This window comes from Tachyglossus aculeatus, chromosome 4 (assembly GCF_015852505.1).
Source record: "Tachyglossus aculeatus isolate mTacAcu1 chromosome 4, mTacAcu1.pri, whole genome shotgun sequence".
NCBI lineage: Eukaryota > Metazoa > Chordata > Mammalia > Monotremata > Tachyglossidae > Tachyglossus > Tachyglossus aculeatus.
The window spans coordinates 54,684,321-54,705,521 of NC_052069.1; the positions used below are offsets into that span (position 1 = coordinate 54,684,321).

Consider the following 21,201-nt stretch of genomic DNA (forward strand, 5'->3'; position numbering starts at 1 on the left):
TAAAAGAGTAAGATTTTTGGTTGGGAGCCAAGGGGCTTTAATACTGACCAAAAAGACAATTATCAATACCATTTCCCCTCTCCTTCCCTATCCCCACAGGGCAATGAGCCTCATCCAATCATGGGATGTATTGTCATGACACTTGCTCTTCTTCAACCAGTGGGTGCTATCTTTCGACCTCCACCTCAACACAAAAGGTAAGCAGAGACAAAACGGGAGAGGTGAAACAACCAAAAAATTTCTGAAATCCAGGGCCACATGTCCTTTCTGAGGTGAGCGGAAGTCTGATCACTTCTGAGATGGGCCTAGAAGAGGATCAGAAAGGGAGCGAGAAGTGGGAGAAAGAAGAAAAGAGAGGAAAGGAGAGAGAAGGAACGGAAACTTATTGCCTGCTGACTGCCATTTTGGTTCTTGCCCAACCAGAGCAAAAATGATGTCCTTGCTGAGGAAGAGCTCAGGATTAATGCTCCTCTATCTTTTTTTTTCAGCAGCAACAGCCCCCAACCCCACTGCTGCCACTGGCATCAACACCATGACTGAGGAAGGGAATCTGTTTTGCCACCCAAAGCACTACCCTAAAAGTTCCCATTATAAGCTTTTCAGCTAGCAGGACCAAACTTCCTAAAGCTAGTGTAGATACAATACAGTAAGATCAGAGGAAGACTTTTATTTCCACATGGGGCTCACTGTCTAAGAGAGAGGGAAAACAGATATCATATCACCATTTTTTTACAGATGAGGAAACTGAGGCACAGCAAAGTTAAGTAACTTGCCCAAATTCATACAGCAGGCAGATGCTGGACCCAGGATTAGAACCCAGGTCTTCACTGATTCCAAGGCCTGTGCTCTTTCCACTAGGCTAAACTGCTTCCCCACTAATCAATCAGTTGTATTTGTTGCATGCTAACTCTGAACAGAGCACTTGGGAGAGTAGAGGAAAGTTTAATAGACACAATCCCTGCCCTTGAGGAGTTTACAATCTAGCGGGGTAGACAGACATTAAAATAAATTAGAGGTAGGGGGAAGTAGTCAATGGAAAAGTTAAGGCAAGTTCCACACCTGGGCTTCACAGCCTCCGGCATCCCCAGCACTTACTATGAACCGAGCACTGGGGTGGATACGAAAAATCAGATCCGATTTAATTCCTGTCCTCCAAAAGCTGTAGCAAGCAAGTTGGCCTCACTCCTTAGAGCCTAAAAACCCATCCCTTCAGCCTTGCCTCCTGTGTGACCTCTTATCCCCCAGCCCTCCCTTTTTAGACTGCAACTAGATGAAGTAGGCCCATGCCAGTTTGGGGGCTCACTTGGAAAAAGCCATAAAACAGTGATTCCGAAACAAAGCACATTTTATTCTTCTCACAACTATCCTGAATGGGCCTGACTAACTCCATGTACCATTCTAGTAGAAATAGATTTTTTTCCATCCAGATGAGATGAACATTGTTTTGTCTTCCTGCTTTTTCCATGTTGTTTCTTGTGTTCTTTACATGTTTCTCACATTTAGTTACCTTAATGCCACTGTCCCCCTCTCTCCCACCGTCACCCTACTTCTCTAGTACTCTGTTTCTTTCTCTCCCTTTTCTATCTCTCTAAATTGTTCTGCCCCTCTCTGCCTTTCATCTTCTGTCCTTTTTCTTCCTGAACTCCTGTGACCTTCATAATCTCTCTTGCCCTCCCACTTCTACTTTTCATTACCATTTGTAGTCCTCTATCTCATGTTCCTATCCCATTTAATCATGTCCTTTCTATTTTCTCTCTTTCTCTATTTCTTTCTGTCTAGGCCTCTCTTTCACTCTTGGCACCTCGCCTACCTATGGTCTAGTCCTGCTCAATGATGATTGACTACTCCTCTGATCAAAACTCCCAACATCATCGTGCATGTCTATGGAATAAGAGAAAGACATCGCGAATGTTCCCAGTATCTAGACAAGGGCATTTTATTGATAGCAATGTCAGTACGTGATCATTATACCGATCACTTCAGTCATGTGACATGGTAAGAACCAACTGATTGTCCTTGAATATGCATCCAGTATTATAACCCACAGTGTTCCAAAAAGCGGTATTTAAATCAGCAAGTTGGCTCTGGAGATCGAAGACATTTGTAAGGAGCTCTGTGACAATATCACAACCTATTAGGACAAAGATCCCGAGGGGTAGTGCAACGTGAACAGCGCATGGGCGCTTCTCTAAGCAGATGCCACCAGGCAGTCATCAAGACTATGGTTATGGCCAGACTCAAGCACCAAAACCATTTTGATTTTAAAATTATTGGCCACGGAGCAAGACATACAACCTCAACTCTTTGTAGCTCCTCCTGTTCATGAGGAAAAGAATTGACAGAAGGCTGCTACTTCATAGGTGAAGCTAAGGAATATGCAGGGCCAGTGATGGGGTGTCACAGCTGAAGAGACCCAGGGTTATGCTTACAGCCACCAAACTAAGGGTGCTTTTACTCCTCACCAAAGAAGCTTTATGGCCCCATATGCACTATTACAGCTACTGTGAAGAGGACAGATGACCCGGAAAGCAGCACGTTGCTGTGGATAGAAGATGGATGTGGGAGTCAGAAGGTTGTGGGTTCTAATCCTGGCTCTGTGTGACCTTGGACAAGTCACTTCTCTTATACCTCAGTTTCCTCATCTGTAAAATGGGGATTAAGACTGTGAGCCCCAAGACTGTCCAACCTGATTTGCTTGTATCCACCCCATTCATTCAATTGTATTTATTGAGCATTTACTGTGTGCAGAGCACTGTACTAAGCGCTTGGGAAGTACAAGTCGGCAACATGTAGAGATGGTCCCTACCCAACAATGGGCTAGTACAGTGCTTCGCACACAGTAAGTGCTTAACAAATACCAGAATTACTCATAATTGATTCCTCATCACAAAAAAAGGAGGGATTCCTCTAGGGATGGCAAAAAAACTTCACTGATTTTTTCACCATCTTCCATCACTAAAGATGAGAAGCTATGAAGAATTCATTCATTCATTCATTCATTCAATTGTATTTATTGAGTACTTACTGTTTGCAGAGCACTGTACTAAGCACTTGGGAAGTACAAGTTGGCAACATATAGAGACGGTCCCTATCCAACAGCAAGAATTAAGAAACTGACAAAATGTGACGGTGTTGTCTCCACCCTGTGAGGAAATCACTATAGCAGTCAAGGCCAGAAACTGGTAAAGCACCTGTATCTGGTAACGTTTCTGCAAAAATCTATAGGGAACATTAGATATCCACACAGGCTTTATTCCTCATCATAGAAAATGGAAAAAAAATGACGCAGAACTTCAGGGGTCAACACAGTCACTTTCTTTAAGAAGAAAGGTGAGACTGCTGTCTGTGGAAACAACACAGGCTTCCCACAACAGTCTATCGACAGCCTAATCCTTACCAGAATTTCTGGTTATGCTACTGAAGAATATCAGGAACCAGGTTTTCACTTTTGAGAACCTGCAGATGAATAATAAATTATTTGTAAAACTATGAGACGTATAATTAAGCAGAATAAAAGGAAATGGGTGCATGGAATTATCTGAATTAGTCTCTTGCAAATAGCGAATGGGACTTGGACAGTGGCCCAAGGTTGCAGGGAGAATAAAGCAGCAGGTAAGCTACAGAGAGACCAGACACAGATAAACACTTGCTTTCTGCTTCGTATGCAAACATAACCAAATGATCTTTCCCTTGTAGAGCAACAGTAGCGGAGTAGGTCTCTAGTAAAAATAACCTTTTCTTCATTCCTGCCTCTGAAACAGAGGGCCTGCTGCTGCTATTCCTTTCCCAATTCAATGGGGCTACATGAAGAGCAACTCTGGAAACTTTGGATTCCTAGAGAGGAGGAGGAATCAGAGGCAGGGGAGAGGTCCTTCCCATTACCCTCTTGTGGCCAGCCATCCTGGCTAGGAGCTGTAGACAACTTTGAAATGTCATAAACCGTTGCTCTCCACGAATGGCAATATGACTTCAGGACAAAACGCAGCAAAGTGAAAATGCAGCAAAATAGGCATACCCTTGACGACAGATTGGTTAAAGAATATTAATTAATGATGGCATTTGTTAAGCGCTTACAATGGGCCGAGCACTGTTCTAAGCACTGTGGGGGATACAAGGTGATCAGGTTGTCCCACGTGGGGCTCAGAGTCTTCAACCCCATTTTACGGATGAGGGAACTGAGGCCCAGAGAAGTTATGTGACTTGCCCAAAGTCACACAGCTGATGAGTGGCAGAGCCGGGATTAGAACCCATGACCTCTGACTCCTAAGCCCAGGCTTTTTCCACCGAGCCAAGCCGCTTCCCTAAGGACAGCCCGAGACCTCGATATTGCATTCGTAACTTTACAAAGAACATTTGACGCCATCGGTAGAACTGAGTTCTGACAATTATTCAGCCTATTTGGCTGTGCCCTGAGAAGTTCCATAATATTCTAAGGCTGCTCCACGATGATTTGTCCAGTCTGGTTAAAGTTGAAGGTGAACCATATTTGGTGATAGCCGTTCCTCCTTTGCTCTTATTTTCTTCTCCCTTTTTGCCTGTCTACTTCTGTGTCCTTTCTCTTAGGATACTGCCTGGGTCTCCAATGGGAGTCTCACTGTCTATGGAAGAAAGAGGCCCTTCCATATCCAGTAGAATCCTGCCAGGCAGAGCGAGACACCTTCAGGTTCCTGTTTTGGTGCATCTCTGGGATCTAGAAAGTGGGGTAGCTGCATGCTCTGCCTCTTCCATGAGCAGCAGTAAATGAGCAAATCATGTTTTGCTAGGAGACAAACTTTTGTGTATGGTATATAGCATTCCCTCATTGACTAAGACAATACTACAGATGGTAAGACCATTTCCATCACCCCTAGTGAGCCAGGTTTGAATTTGGTGAGGCAGGCAATGTTTCAGGCTTCTTTTGTGGCCTGGCACCAATTTGGAATGAGAAATTCATCTCTAAATAGGTCTGCTGAGGGTATTATTGTCTTATAATTGCATATGTATTCATTCATTTATTCAGTTCTGTTTATTGAGCACTTACTGTGTGCAGAGCACTGCACTAAGCGCTTGGAAAGTACAATTCAGCAATAAAGAGAGACAATCCCTGCCAACACCGGGCTGACGGTCTAGAAGGGGGGAAGATAGACATCAAAACAAGTAAACAGGCATCAGTATAAGTAAGTAGTGTTTATTGAGCACTTACTGTGTGCAGAGCACTGCACTAAGCGCTTGGAAAGTACAATTCAGCAATAAAGAGAGACAATCCCTGCCAACACCGGGCTGACGGTCTAGAAGGGGGGAAGATAGACATCAAAACAAGTAAACAGGCATCAGTATAAGTAAGTAGAATTATAGATATATACATAAAACAAGTAATCAGGCATCAATATAAATAAATAGAATGATAGATACATATATACGTAAGTGCTGTGGAACGGGGAGATGGGGGGAAGACCAAAGGGAGCAAGTCAGGGTGATGCAGAAGGGAGAGGGAGCTGAGGAAAAGGGTGGCTTAGTCTAGACTGTGAGCCCACTTTCTAGACTGTGAGCCCACTTTTGGGTAGGGACTGTCTCTATATGTTGCCAACTTGTACTTCCCAAGCGCTTAGTACAGTGCTCTGCACACAGCGCTCAATAAATACGATTGATTGATTGATTGATTGGAAAGGCCTCTTGAAGGAGGTGAGCCTTCAGTAGGGTTTTGATGGGGGGGAAGAGTGATTGATTGGTGGATTTGAGGAAGGAGGGTGTTCCAGGCCAGAGGTAGGATGTGGGCCAGGGGTCGACGGTGGGACAGATGAGATCGAGGCCCAGTGAGAAGGATAGCACCAGAGGAGTGGAGTGTGCAAGCTGGGATGTAGAAGGAGAGAAGCGAGGTGAGGTAGGAGTGGGCAAGGTGATGGAGAGCTTTGAAGCCGACAGTGAGGAGTATTTGCTTGATACAGAGGTTGATAGGCAACCACTGGAGCTATTTGAGGAGGCGGGTGACATGCTCAGAACGTTTCTGTAGAAAGATCATCTGGGCAGCGTGTGAAGTAAAACTCAGAAACAGTGAAACATATTAAGCTAACATTACTTCTCTTTTATCCACAGGAGAATTTGGTTTAATTGGTTTCATTCTCTAAATGCATTCGTCTTAAAAGTGCTCTCAGGTAAATATTGAATTCATGGATTAAAAAATGTTTTGTGATCCCTTCATACGTTTTGAACCCGAGCTACAATATTAAATTGAAATTATTTTTAGCTTTTGTGACAGTCATTTTAGTACGATCTGAATCTTTAAATTATTTTTCCTCCAAATTAGAATTAGTCCAAATAATCCTTAGATCTAAAACTTATTCCAGGAAGGCACCCATAAGAAGCCATGGATTTCTTGCAGTTTAAGGGGAGTCGTTTCAAGAGAAAAATATTTGGAATATCTTAGAGTAGTTATGTCTCACAAATAATGATTTCCTGCATCCTAACTTGCCTTAAGTTAGTGAATTGGGGTGGAACCACACGTAACTTTCCCAGAGGAATTTCCAAAATCTTTCAGAAGGAAAATGTGATCAACCTAAACACAAGCAGCATGGCCTAGTGGCTAGAGAACAGGTCTGGGACTCAGAAGGTCATGGGTTCTAATTCCGGCTCCGCCACTTGTCTGTGGTGTAACCTTGGGCAAGTCACTTGATTTCTCTGGGTCTCAGCCCCCTCATCTGTAAAATTCATTCAGTCAGTCATATTTATTGAGTGCTTACTGTATGCAGAGGACTGTACTAAGCGCTTGGGAAAGTACAGTACAACAATAAACAGTCATATTCCCTGCCCACAATGAGTCTACAGTAAAATGGGGATTGAGACTGTGAGCCCTAAGTGGGACAGGAACTGTGTCCAACCTGATTATCTTGTAACTACCCCAGTGCTTAGAACAGTGCCTGACACGTAGCAAGCGTTTAACAAATGCCATTGTCATTATTATTATTAAGATCTAAAAAAAATTCAGTCCATTTCTCCCCACTCATCAAAAATCTCCAATGATTGCCCATCCACCTCCACATCAAATGAAAACTCCTTACCATTGGCTTTAAAATAATAATAATGGTATTTGTTAAGCACTTACTGTGTGTCAAGCACTTCTCTAAGTGATGGGGTAGATAATATTCAATCGTTCATTCAATTGTATTGAGCGCTTACTGCGTGCAGAGCACTGTACTAAGCACTTGGGAAGAACAAGTTGGCAACATATAAAGACGGTCCCTACCCAACAGCGGGCTCACAGTCTAGAAGGCGGAGACAGAAAACAAAACATATTAACAAAATAAAATAAATAGAACAGTAAATATGTACAAGTAAAATAAATAGAATGATAAATTTGTACATATATATATACAGGTGCTGTGGGGAGGGGGAGAGGAAGGAGGGGGCTCAGTGTGGGAAGGCCTCCTGGGGGAGGTGAGCTCTGAGTAGGGCTTTGAAAGGATGAAGAGAGCTAGCTTGGCGGATGTGCGGAGGGAGGGCATTCCAGGCCGGGGGAGGATGTGGGCCGGGGGTCGACGGTGGGACAGGCGAGAACGAGGCACAGTGAGGAGGTGAGCGGCAGAGGAGTGGAGGGTGCGGGCTGGGCTGGAGAAGGAAAGAAGGGAGGAGAGGTAGAAGGGGGCGAGGTGATGGACAGCCTTGAAGCCGAGAGTGAGGAGTTTTTGCCTGATGCGTAGGTTGATTGGTAGCCACTGGAGATTTTTGAGGAGGGGAGTAACATGCCCAGAGCATTTCTGCACAAAGATGATCCGGGCAGCAGCATGAAGTATAGATTGAAGTGGGGAGAGACAGGAGGATCGGAGATCAGAGAGGAGGCCGATGGAGTAATCCAGTGGGGATAGGATGAGAGATTGAACCAGCAGGGTGGCGGTTTGGATGGAGAGGAAAGGGCAGATCTTGGCGATGTTGCAGAGGTGAGAGTGGCAGGTTTTGGTGACGGATTGGATGTGAGGGGTGAACGAGAGAGCAGAGTCGAGGATGACACCAAGGTTGCGGGCTTGTGAGATGGGAAGGATGGTAGTGCCGTCAACAGTGATGGGAAAGTCAGGGAGAGGGCAGGGTTTGGGAGGGAAGATAAGGAGTTCAGTCTTGGACATATTGAGTTTTAGATGATGGGCAGACATCCAGGTGGAGATGTCTTGAAAGCAGGAGGAGACACAAGCCTGAAGGGAGGGAGAGAGAGCAGGGGCAGAGATGTAGATTTGGGTGTCATCAGTGTAGAGATGATAGTTGAAGCTGTGGGAGCGAATGAGTTCACCAAGGGAGTGAGTGTAGATAGAGAACAGAAGGGGACCAAGAACTGACCCTTGAGGAACCCCTACAGTAAGGGGATGGGAGGGGGAGGAGGAGCCCGCAAAGGAGACTTGAGATTGAACGGCCGGAGAGAGGAGGTGAACCAGGAGAGGACAGAGTCTGTGAAGCCAAGGTTGGATAGCGTGTTGAGGGGAAGAGGGTGGTCCACAGTGTCAGAGGCAGCTGAGAGGTCAAGGAGGATTAGGGTAGAGTAGGAGCCATTGGATTTGGCAAGCAGGAGGTCATTGGTGACCTTTGAGAGGGCAATTTGGTGGAATGTAGGGGATGGAAGCCAGATTGGAGGGGGCAATAATAATAATGGCATTTATTAAGTGCTTACAATGTGCAAAGCACTGTTCTAAGCACTGGGGAGGTTACAAGGTGATCAGGTTGTCCCACGGGGGGCTCACAGTCTTCACCCCCATTTTACGGAGGAGGGAACTGTGGCACAGAGAAGTTAAATGACTTACCCAAAGTCACACACCTGACAAGTGGCGGAGCCAGAATTTGAACCCATGACCTCTGACTCCAAAGCCCGCGCTCTTTCCACTGAGCCACACTGCTTCTCTAAGCTAATCAGGTTGGACACAGTCCCTGTCCCACTTGGGGCTCACAGTCTTAATCCCCATTTTACAGATGAGATAACTGAGGCCCAGAGAAGTAGTGACTTCCCCAAGGTCACACAGCAGACAAGTGGTGGAGCCAGGATTAGAACCCAGGTCTTTCTGACTCCGAGGCCCGTGCTCTATCACCTTGGTAAAAATATGGAAGTGGTTTACCATTGCCTTCTTCCACGCAGTAAAAATCTGAGTCTCTGCCATTGTCTTTGATCACTTGATCATTTGCCTCTGAGTCCTTCCCATGCTGCTGCTACCCAGCACAGGTGAATCAACTTTATCTACCTTGCCTATGCACTCGATATTCATTTCACCCTCAGCACTTACATATACACTGCCATTTCCCCTTTCTGTAATTTGTTTTATGATGTCTGTTCTCCCCTGTAGACTGTAAGCTCCTGTGGGCAGGGATTGCGACTACCAGTTGTACTGTACTTCCATAAGCACTTATTACAGTGTTCTGCACACAGTAAGCATTCAATAAATACCATTGACTGATTGACTGAACAACCCCACAGGTCCCACAGCACCTGTATAAATGTAGATATGTTTGTACATATTTACTACTCTACTTATTTTACTTGTACATATTTATTCTATTTATTTTATTCTGTTAATATGGTTTTTTTTATAATGGCATTTATTAAGCGCTTACTATGTGCAAAGCACTGTTCTAAGCGCTGGGGAGGTTACAAGGTGATCAGGTTGTCCCTGGTGGGGCTCACAGTCTTAATCCCCATTTTACAGGTGAGGTAACTGAGGCACAGAGAAGTTAAGTGACTTGCCCAAAGTCACACAGCTGACAATTGGCAGAGCCGGGATTTGAACCCACGACCTCTGACTCCAAAGCCCGGGCTCTTTCCTACTGAGCCACACTGCTTCTCTGTCTCCCCCTTCTAGACTGTGAGCCCACTGTTGGGTAGGGACCACCTCTATATGTTGCCAACTTGTTCTTCCCAAGCGCTTAGTACAGTGCTCTGCACACAGTAAGCGCTCAATAAATACGATTGAATGAATGAATAAATGAACCCCAAAATTGGATTCAAGAATAGACAGGTTACAAATTCTTATGGATCTTTCAAAGTCAAGGCAACTAAAAGAATAGAAAAATTAAATTTGAAAGTAATAGCAAATTCTGTATTTTTACCAAGAAAACTCTACGGATACGCTACCAGAGTGATTGCAGATGGAGGTGGGGCGTTCTAGGAGAGATGTGTCCATGGTGTTGCATGGGTCGGAGATGACTCGACAGCGTCAGACAAGACAATAGCAAATAGTTTTGCAATCAAAAGTATGCTTTGTCAAGATCCCTAGTCTATACAATGTTGGAAAAAATGAGCAAAAATTGCAATTATTCAGCTTCTTAAATTGTGAATAGGGGCAGGGAAGTTATTCCGGATATTATTTAATTTATAAAACTGATTCCTTCAAGATTCTAGAATACTTCCAATTTCACCGATTTAATAGATGAAAATGTGCATTGGAAAGTGCATCTTAACAAATTAACAGTTTTACTCATTAATTGTTTTAATTTTCAATCCTTGGAAACTTCTTTGAACAGTAGCGTGGTTTAGTGATAGAGTATGTGCCTGGGTTCTAATCCCGGCTCTGCCACATGTCTGCTGTATGACCTTTGGCAAGGCACTTAACTTCTCTTGGTCTCGGTTACCTCATCTGTAAAATGGGGATTAAGACCGTGAGCCCCATGTGGGACAGGGACTATGTCCAACCTGATTAACTTTATTCATTCAATCATATTTATTGAGCGCTTACTGTGTGCAGAGCACTGTACTAAGCGCTTGGGAAGTACAAGTTGGCAACATATAAAGCCACCCCAGCATTTAAAACAGTGCTTGGCATATAGTACGTGCTTAACAAGAACCATAATTATTATCATTATTATTATTCAGAAATACAATGCAAACAGTCCTGGACAACTTTGTGAATGTCTCTTATTTTCATCTTTTTTTTTTTTAGTTGTTACCATATTTCTAGGATTGGTCTTGATTGATGGATCGCCTAATCAGTGGAAAGTCAAAGTGATGGGAGGCTTTTTAGGCTGGGAGGTGCTAAGAGATGTTCTGTTGCACACAAATACCTGGAGGGATAAAGGTAATGAGCGGATTAATCCAACTGAAAAAATACTCTCTTTGGCTAAGATGAAGTAAATAAAATAAATGAGTCATGTTAATGTTTATTTTTCAGAAAATGCTGAAGGCCCAGAAGGAAGGGTAAAGTATTCTTTCTTTCCAATATTCACAGATTTGTGCGGTTGGGAAAGTTTTACAGAGCCACAGAGTCCGTTCCTGAGCTTCAGAGCAGGACTGTATCTAAATGATCCCAATGAAAAGCGTCCAGAGCTGAGCCCTGACAATGCAGGCCCAGTGAAGCTTCACCATACTGCTGGTGCCCTAGGCCATCACTCATTTGTATTTATTGAGCACTTACTGTGTGCAGAGCACTGTACTAAGCGCTTGGGAAGTACAATGCACCCAGGGGAGGCAATCATCAATCGTATTTATTGAGCACTTACTATGTGCAGAGCACTGTACTAAGCGCTTGGGAAGTACAAATTGGCAACATATAGAGACGGTCCCTACCCAACAGTGGGCTCACAGTCTAGAAGGGGGAGACAGAGAACAAAACCAAACATACTAACAAAATAAAATAAATAGAATAGATATGTACAAGTAAAATAAATAAATAAATAAATAAATAAATAGAGTAATAAATATGTACAAACATATATACATATATACAGGTGCTGTGGGGAAGGGAAGGAGGTAAGATGGGGGGGATGGAGAGGGGGACGAGGGGGAGAGGAAGGAAGGGGCTCAGTCTGGGAAGGCCTCCTGGAGGAGGTGAGCACTCAGTAGGGCCTTGAAGGGAGGAAGAGAGCGAGCTTGGCAGATGGGCAGAGGGAGGCCATTCCAGGCCCGGGGGATGACGTGGGCCGGGGGTCGATGGCGGGACAGGCGAGAACGAGGTACGGTGAGGAGATTAGCGGCGGAGGAGCGGCGGGTGCGGGCTGGGCTGGAGAAGGAGAGAAGGGAGGTGAGGTAGGAGGGGGCGAGGGGATGGACAGCCTTGAAGCCCAGGGTGAGGAGTTTCTGCCTGATGCACAGATTGATTGGTAGCCACTGGAGATTTTTGAGGAGGGGAGTGATATGCCCAGAGCGTTTCTGGACAAAGATAATCCGGGCAGCAGCATGAAGTATGGATGCAATCCATACCATGCAATCCAGTAGGCAATGGGGCCTACTGGAAAGAGTATGCGGCTGGGAGTCAGGAGGCCTGGGTTCTAGTCCCAGCTCTTACGCTCTCAAGGGGTGGCTGACCTTAATGCTTCCTGCAAGGGAGCAAACAGTGGCTGCAGAAAAATAAGGAGGGAAGAGGTTTCTTAAAGAGCCTCCCTATCCGCAGCTGACCCCCTGTGCTTTGCATTCTCCTCCTCCCTCCTCCCCCCTCCATCCCCCCCACCTCCTTTCCCTCCCCACAGCACCTGTATATATGTATATATGTTTGTATGTATTTATTACTCTATTTTATTTGTACATATTTACTCTATTTTATTTTGTTAATACGTTTTGTTTTGTTCCCTGTCTCCCTCTTCTAGACTGTGAGCCCACTGTTGGGTAGGGACCATCTCTATATGTTGCCAGCTTGTACTTCCCAAGTGCTTAGTACAGTGCTCTGCATACCATAAGTGCTCAATAAATATGATTGAATGAATGAATGAATTCTCCTCCCAGCTCACTGTGAAGTCTGACACAGCTGCAGGGGATAGACTCGAGGCTTCCCAATAATTCATCCCGTAACACCCATTCCGACTGTAATTTTTTTTTTTAACCAGAACCCTATTCTGGTGAGTTCTACTTTACTTAGACCTTTACAGAGGAGGATATATGTTGCCAACCTGTACTTCCCAAGCGCTTAGTACAATGCTCTGCACACAGTAAGCGCTCAATAAATACGATTGAGGAGGAGGAGGAGGAGCAGGGTCTAAAAGTGTTCAGAAATTGTTCAAATGCAATTCCAAGTTCAATATTCAACTTTCAAAGTTTCAACAGTAGAAATATGAGTTTGTTATCTGTCCTCCAGAGGAGAGACAAGAGTTCCAAGGTGGAACTCTCCCTTCCACCATGGAGTAGCAGGAGAGAAAAAGAATATCAGGGCCTTCAACTTCCCCTTTATCCCACACACCTAAAGTCTTAGTGACATTCTTCTTCTTCTGGTCTCAGAAGGGATAAAGAATAAGTACAGTGCTCTGCGCACAGTAAGCGCTCAATAAATATGATTGAATGAATGAATAAATGACCATCAAGTTCTCAACCCCCTTGAACGGTGCATGTTATGGACCTCTTCTTTCTCCTATCCAAAATAAATCATTCTAATTCCTCTATCTTTTATCATAGGCTGACTTATTGTTATCCTTTTAGCCCTTTTCACCCATTTTCCATATCTCCAGGAGTAGAACCCAAAATTTGGTACAAGACTTCTATCCTACAATTTGTGCATTTTCCGGATTCACATTTCCTCCTTCCCCCTCTCTCCCTTTAATAGTATTACTACATTGAGGTTTCCAAGACAATCCCTGTACCTTTCCAGTTTGTAGAATAATTAATGATTATAGTATTTTTTAAGCGCTTGCTATGGGTCAGGCACTGTTCTAAGCTCTGGGGTAGATACAAGTGAATCAGGTCGGACACAGTCCAGGTCCCACATGGGACCTCACAGTCTAAGTAGGAGGGAGAACGGTTATTGAATCCCCAGTGTACAGTTGAGGGATCTGAGGAACAGAGAAGTTAGCTGACTTGCCCATGGTCGCTCAGCAAACAGTTGGCAGAGCCGGAATTAGAACCCAGGTCCTCTGACTCCCAAGCCCATGCTCTTTCCTCTAGGCCATGCTGCTTCCCATTAATTGGGCCACGCTCCATCTTCTACTCACTGTTGAGGAAAAACACACACAAAGGAAAGACTTCTTTCCTAGAATTTTAAAAACTAGAGAAAGTCTTTGATAATGTACGGAAATATGAAAGCGCCCGGAAACAAAGGTACTAAGGAAGTTGCAAAATTCTATTGTCGAAGACAAAATATTGAAATGTCGTAGAAGTGGAGTACATAGTACAAAAGGGGGGAACTTCAAGAACTGATTTGTGACATCTGCCTAGATTTCATATGCAGGGAACATAATCGATACAAGGCAGAGACCACAAGGACATAATAATAATAATAATAATAATAATAATAATGGCATTTATTAAGTGCTTACTATGTGCAAAGCACTGTTCTAAGCGCTGGGGAGGTTACAAGGTGATCAGGTTGTCCCATGGGGGGCTCACAGTCTTTAATCCCCATTTTACAGATGAGGTAACTGAGGCACAGAGAAGTTAAGTGACTTGCCCAAAGTCACACAGCTGACAATTGGCGGAGCCGGGATTTGAACCCATGACCTCTGACTCCAAAGCCCGTGCTCTTGAAAGGAGGGAAGGAGATGGGAAAGGAGGAGGGAAGGAGATGGGAAAGGAGGAGGGAAGGAGATGGGAAAGGAGGAGAGAAGGAGATGGGAAAGGAGGAGGGAGGGAGATGGGAAAGGAGGAGGGAAGGAGATGGGAAAGGAGGAGGGAAGGAGATGGGAAAGGAGGAGGGAAGGAGATGGGAAAGGAGGAGGGAAGGAGATGGGAAAGGAGGGAAGGAGAAAGGAAAGGAGGAGGGAAGGAAATGGGAAAGGAGAAGGGAAGGAGATGGGAAAGGAGAAAGGAAAAGGAAAGGACATCTTCTTCAGGTAGGGGCTGCCCAGAGTAGAGAGGCGGTGCAGACGTGGGGGCAGGATCATTCCCTTCCCCCGATTCCAGTCTGCTGTGGGGAAGCCCGGCCCCTCTAGACTGTAAACTCCTTAATAATTATGGTATTTAAGTGCTTACTGTGTGGTAGGCCCCTATACCAAGCACTGGGGTAGATACAAACAAATCAGTTTGGACACAGTCCCTGTCCAACATGGGGCTCACAGTCTTAATCCCCATTTTAAAGTTGAGGGAACTGAGACACAGAGAAGTGAAGTGACTTGCCCAAGGTCACACAGTAGACAAGTGGCAGAGCCAGGATTAGAACCTATGACCTTCTGACTCTCAGGTCATACTCTATCCACTACGCTATGTTGCTTCTCTGCTTGTGGGCAGGGAACGCTTCTACCAATTCTGTTGTATTGTCCTCTCCCAAGGACAGTAAGTGCTCAATAAATACCATTGAATGAATGAATGAATACCACTGATGATGAACGATGACAGAATGGATAGCTGAGATGCAAAGGAATTGAAAATAAGTAAAAACCAAAAAAAATGATGCATATATTGGAAAAAAAAATGATAAGAAATTCATAGACTTTCAAGACAATCTTTAGATGGTATGAAGTAGACTGAGAAGTAATGAATATGGATCTAAAAGTTATGAGAGTGAGCTCTCAATTTGATCAAAATGAGTTGTTAAGGATAAATTTAACAGCCAATATTGCTAATCCAAGAAAAAATTAATGAAGTGCTAGACGTGCCAAAGAATCCCTGCCAAAAGACAAATGTAAGAGGAAAAAATTCCACAGAAGATGACGAGCGTGGCTTCTCGAAGATTAGGTCGAAGGAACAGAAAGTAAAAGAGAACATATCAGGGAAGAAAGATGACCCTGGAGTGGAAACGAGAGATGATCATTGACCAAAAGAGGTTAAGTTATTGGCTAAAGTCAATCCCAATGCTAAAAATCCTGAAGGGAAAAGACAAAGAAAGAATTTGAAGTTTGAATTTTTTCTTCTCAAGTAAATTGCCTTGAACTTGCCCCCTGAATTTTGTTTCATTATCAATCAATAAGTGGTATTCATTGAGCACTTAATTAGTGTGAAGCACTTGGGAAAGAATAACAGAAACATGACTCTCATAACAGAGCCATAAGGAGTTTACAATCTAAAGAGGTAGACAGACAAAATCTATTTACCCAGAGTCTGCAGGAGGGAATTACAGGAAGTAGTTTAAGTATATCAATCAATCAATCAATCAATTGTATTTATTGAGCACTTACCATGTGCAGAGCACTGTACTAAGCGCTTGGGAAGTACAAGTTGGCAACATATAGAGACAGTCCCTACCCAACAGTGGGCTCATAGTCTAAAAGAATAAAATAAATAGAATAAATATGTACAAGTAAAATAAATGGAGTAATAAATACGCACAAACATATATACATATATACAGGTGCTGTGGGGAAGGGAAGGAGGTAAGGCGGGGGGATGGAGAAGGGGAGGAGGGGGAGAGGAAGGAGGTCGTGGGTTCTAATCCCGCCTCCGCCACTTGTCAGCTGTGTGACTCTGGGCAAATCACTTCACTTCTCTGGGCCTCAGTGACCTCACCTGTAAAATGGGGATGAACACTGTGAGCCCCACGGGGGACAACCTGATCATCAAGATATACATTCCTTGAAGGCAGAGATCCTGTCTTCTAAGGTGCCTCTGTTACACTCTCCCAAGCACTTAGTACTGTGCTCTGCTCAAGGTAGGCACTCAGTAAATGCTACTGATTAATTGTGTAATTCAAAATACAAAAGAAAATCCATTTTTTTTATTTATATGTGTGTGTAAGTGCTAAGGATGGTAATAAAATTTGTACGTGCTCAGGATGAGTGATGGAATGAAATGATTGGGATATTGTGAATTATTCATGGACCACTTCCTGAAGGAAATGGGATTTTAGGAGAAGAAGATGGGGAGAATTTTGGAATGGTGGTCTTGAAGGAAGAAGTTGTTTTAAGCAGGCTGGGATTGAGCAGATTGAACGAGGGAATTGAGGCAGGTGATTTGAGCTTTGGAGTACTTAATTGTTAGAGTTGATTTATATTTTAATCCTATCCTCTTGGTTACTCATCATCCACCCATGTGGAGATCATCCTCCACCCCAAGAGGCATAGTCCATGCTAACCTGTGACCTAAGTTGTTGAACCTACCGTTCAACAACCTACTGTTGAATATATTAATTGGATTTGGGGCCCAGACAATTTGATAAAAGCAAATTTCGAACTGCTGGTAAATATCCCTTGAATGACTTAAAATAATTGTCCAGCCTGCAGTTGTCTCCTTTCCAAAAGATAACGCAGATAGAGAAGCAGCGTGGCTCAGTGGAAAGAGCCTGGGCTTTGGAGTCAGAGGTCATAGGTTCGAATCCTGTCTCTGACACTTGTCAGCTGTGTGACTTCGGGCAAATCATTTCACTTCTCTGTGCCTCAGTTACCTCATCTGGAAAATGGGGATGAAGACTGTGAGCCCACCGTGGGACAACCTGATCACCTTATAACCTTCCCAGCGCTTAGAACAGTGTTTTGCATATAGTAAGCGCTTAATAAATGCCATTATTATTATTATTATGCTCCTTTTAAAAGTCAACCAGGTTTGAGATTCCTTTTTTATGGTATTTGTTAAGCTTTTATTATGTTCCAGGCACTGTACTAAGCACCGAGGTAAATTCAAAATAATCAGCTGGGCACGGTCCCTGACCCACAGTCTTAATCCCCGGTTTACAGATGAGGTAACTGAGCCACAGAAAAGGTAAGTGACTTCCCCAAGGTCATACAGCAGACAAGTGACAGAGCCAGGATCAGACCCCTACGTCCTCTGACCAGGCCAGCCCTCTTTCCACTAAATCACATTGCTTCGTAGGTATTTGGACTAGGATGGAAACTGTATTTCCAGGAGACAAAAGAATTTTAATTTTTTTCAGTTAACCAATTTCTCATTCTTTTTCAGCTGAAAGGTGAAATCAGGGTGTTTTTTATTCATCTCTGTGGAAACCTGGCATTTCTAATAGCACTGCTTGTTGGAATTGGACAGTCATAAAAAAAAAAGACTCTGGATCTTCCCTATAAGGAAGAGAAGAATTATTATCTTGGTGACTGAATTATTTTCCAGTATAAAAAAGGAAAACATAACGCAACTGAAATGGATTCTTTTTCATTCCATTTATAATAATTTAGTAAGGAATTTTTAGGGCAAATGAACAATTTTTAAATCAATTTCTACAAAAAAGGATAAATTCATTTTTATACAGTTTCTGTCCAGTGCTTTCGGAGATTATTAATCACAACAATAGAATACCTGCATGTCAACGTTTCTTCCCTTTCTTTTCTGATTATTTTCAGTTTGATAAATTCTGTACGTATATTCTACATTTTGCTTTCATGTCACGTTTTAATATTCTGACATAAAATGTTTTACGGTATGTACATGGTTCATTTACAATTAAAAGGGAAATGCTCTAACACGAAGAAGGTATTAGTTTTGGTATCAAGACCTTGGTGTGGGAGCAGAGTCTGCCTGGGTTCCTCTGAATCCGTCTACTGGGAAATCTAACCACAACTGTCCTCTTGGCCTCGTCCTTTAAAAACCCTGGAAAGAAACCACTCTACAGAAAGTTCCCAAGTTCGTCTCAGGGCAAAATGTACTCTTCTGTAGTGTTCTCATCCATTCTCTTTCATGGCTTGTGCCTATGAAGTTTGCTTAGGGCAGTGGCTCACAACATTTTTCTTCTCAAATCACACCTGTGAGCCTCCCCGGAGTCCCAAGCTGGGGGGTCTGGCACCGCCATCCCCAGTGATCAAAGAACTTGGAGATTGGACTGAGGGAATAAAAGGCAGGAAAGAAAAATCAATCAATCAAATTAACATCCTTTATGGAGCCCTTGCTGAGTGTAAAACACTGTTCTGCTTGGGAAAATATGACAAAAGCAGGGCAAACCATTATTATTTTGATTATTACTATTACTATTGCTAATATTAGCAGTAATAAAAATGCTAATAAAAATAGTTGCATCTGTTAAGGACTTACTATGTGCCAAGCATTGTAATAATCAGCAGGGTAGTAACAAGACAAGCAGGTCAGACCCAATCTCTGCCCCACATGGGGCTCACTATCCAAATAGGAGGGGAGAACAGGTATTGAGACACAGACAATTGAGGTATTTTTTAACCTCTTACTGCGGGCTGGGCACTGTACTAAGCGCTGGGGTGGATACAAGTAAATCAGGTTGGGCACAGTCCCTGTCCTACATGGGGCTCCCAGTCTTAATCCCCATTTTACAGAAGAGGTAACTGAGGCAAAGAAAGTTGAAGTGACTTGCCCACACAGCACACAAGTGCTGGGATTAGAACCCAGGTCCTTCTGACGCCAAGACCTGGGCTCTGTCTGCTATGCCTCGCTGTTAAGTACTTGCCCAAGGCCACAAAACATGCAAGTATTAGAGTCGGCTTTAGAACCCAGTTTCTCTGATTCCCAGACTCGTGCTCTTTCAATCAATCAATCAATCGTATTTATTGAGCGCTTACTGTGTGCAGAGCACTGTACTAAGTGCTTGGGAAGTACAGGTAAGGCGGGGCGGGGTGGGGGGGTATCTCCCAGCGCTTAGAACAGTGCATGGCACATAGTAAACGCTTAATAAACACCACTATTGTTATTATTATTGTTATTTTCCACTAGGCCACACTGCTTCTTCAGGGTGTCGATATTCTAATAGGGGAATTGAACAAAAAAATGATGTACAAAAAAATGATGTACAAAAAATGGGAGTGGGAGGAATACCAAAGACGTAATAGGTAACACTATGTCAGGATACAGAAGGTGTGTGGAATGACCATATTTCCTGGAATTCCGAGTGGGATAGGAGATGGGGCTTCCAGGAGGGGTTGAGAGGCACAGTGGTTCACAAAAAGGGGGGAGGGAAATAGAAGTACCATAGGGGGAAATGATAAATACCATTAATTGATTTAATGCATCCTCTTCCCTTCCCCTTCTCTCTTTCTCCCTTCTCTCTTTCAGTACCTTTACTCTTTCTATATATGTCCGCCCCATCCCCATCCCACCTAAGTTGCCCTAAATTCCAGACACCTTGAAACCAAGGAAATCCCTGTAAGGAAGAAGCCCAACAAACCCAGTGCATCTGTTCAGAGCAAGTAGCCCTGATTCCAGTGCTTAGAACAGTGCTTTGCACATAGTAAGCGCTTAATAAATGCCATGATGATGATGATGGGTGGCTTCCTTGGGGCTGCCAACTAGGGAAAAATCCAGTGGCAAGACACCCCAGAAAATGAGATTCAGCTCAGGCTTGTCTAAGAGATCTGTTTAAGGAATGTAACTACTATATTTCTGTTTGGTTTTTTATGGTATAATTGAACAAGAATTAAAATTAGAATTAGACTGTGAGCCCACTGTTGGGTAGGGACTGTCTCTATATGTTGCCAACTTGTACTTCCCAAGCGCCTAGTACAGTGCTCTGCACACAGTAAGCGCTCAATAAATACGACTGATGATGATGATGGTATCTGTTAAGCGTTTACTGTGTGTCAAGCACTGTTCTAAGCACTGGGTAGATAAAAGTCAGTCAGGTCAGACACAGTCCCCAGTCCCTGTCTCACATGGGGCTCACAGTCTAAATAGGAGGGAGAACAGGCGTCCAATCCCCGTTTTGCAGTTGAAGCCACGAAGGCACAGAAAAGTTAATTGACTTGCCCAAGGTCACACAGCAGACAAGTGGCGGAGCTGGGATTAGGCCTGTGCTCTTTCCATTAGGCCATGCTGCTTCTCTGTTCCATAAATATTGCCCAAAACACATTGAGGAATCAATAGTATTTACTGAGACCTTACTCCTAAAGTGCTTACTCCTATACTGAGCACTTCTAGGGAATGGTGGTTGATGGGTACAGTTTCATTCATTCATTCATTCTTTGCACATAGTAAGCACTTAACAAATACCATCATTATTATTATTCATTCATTTAATCATATTTATTGAGCGCTTACTGTGTGCAGAGCACTGTACTAGGCGCTAGGCGTTTGGGAAGTACAAGTACAAGTACAATGGAAATATTCTATCGTATTAAGTGCTTACTAAGTACAGAGCAGTATATTAAGCACTTGGGAGAGTACAATACAACAAACAGATGCATTCCCTGCCCACAGCGAGTTTATAATCTGGTGGAGGGAGGGCGTTCCAGGCCAGAGGCAGGTCGTGGGCTAGGGGTCAGTGGCAAGATAGGCGAGATGGAGGTACAGTGAGAAGGTTAGCACTAGGGGAACAAAGTATGCGAGCTGGGTTATCATCATCAATCGTATTTATTGAGCGCTTACTGTGTGCAGAGCACTGTACTAAGCGCTTGGGAAGTACAAGTTGGCAACATATAGAGACAGTCCCTACCCAATAGTGGGCTCACAGTCTAAAAGGGGGAGACAAGGGGGATGGGGGAGAGGGTTATAGAAAGAGAATAATGAGG

At 43.7% G+C, this 21,201-nt stretch overlaps 1 protein-coding gene across 2 annotated transcripts in view; it reads left to right on the forward strand.

The window, feature by feature from the left end:
• Positions 1 to 18,207, forward strand: part of LOC119926961 (putative ferric-chelate reductase 1) — a 59,911-nt gene extending 41,704 nt beyond the window's left edge. The window contains exons 13-17 of one of the 2 annotated variants that reach the window (XM_038745442.1): positions 100 to 197; positions 6,073 to 6,131; positions 10,884 to 11,018; positions 11,112 to 11,137; positions 17,687 to 18,207. In XM_038745442.1, the coding sequence (XP_038601370.1) occupies positions 100 to 197; positions 6,073 to 6,131; positions 10,884 to 11,018; positions 11,112 to 11,137; positions 17,687 to 17,776 (408 nt within the window). In that variant the 3' untranslated portion in view covers positions 17,777 to 18,207. Of the gene's footprint in view, positions 1 to 99; positions 198 to 1,779; positions 2,575 to 6,072; positions 6,132 to 10,883; positions 11,019 to 11,111; positions 11,138 to 17,686 lie in introns of those variants that run through there. The other variant, XM_038745443.1, reaches the window with a different exon arrangement.
• Positions 18,208 to 21,201: the final 2,994 nt, after the last annotated feature.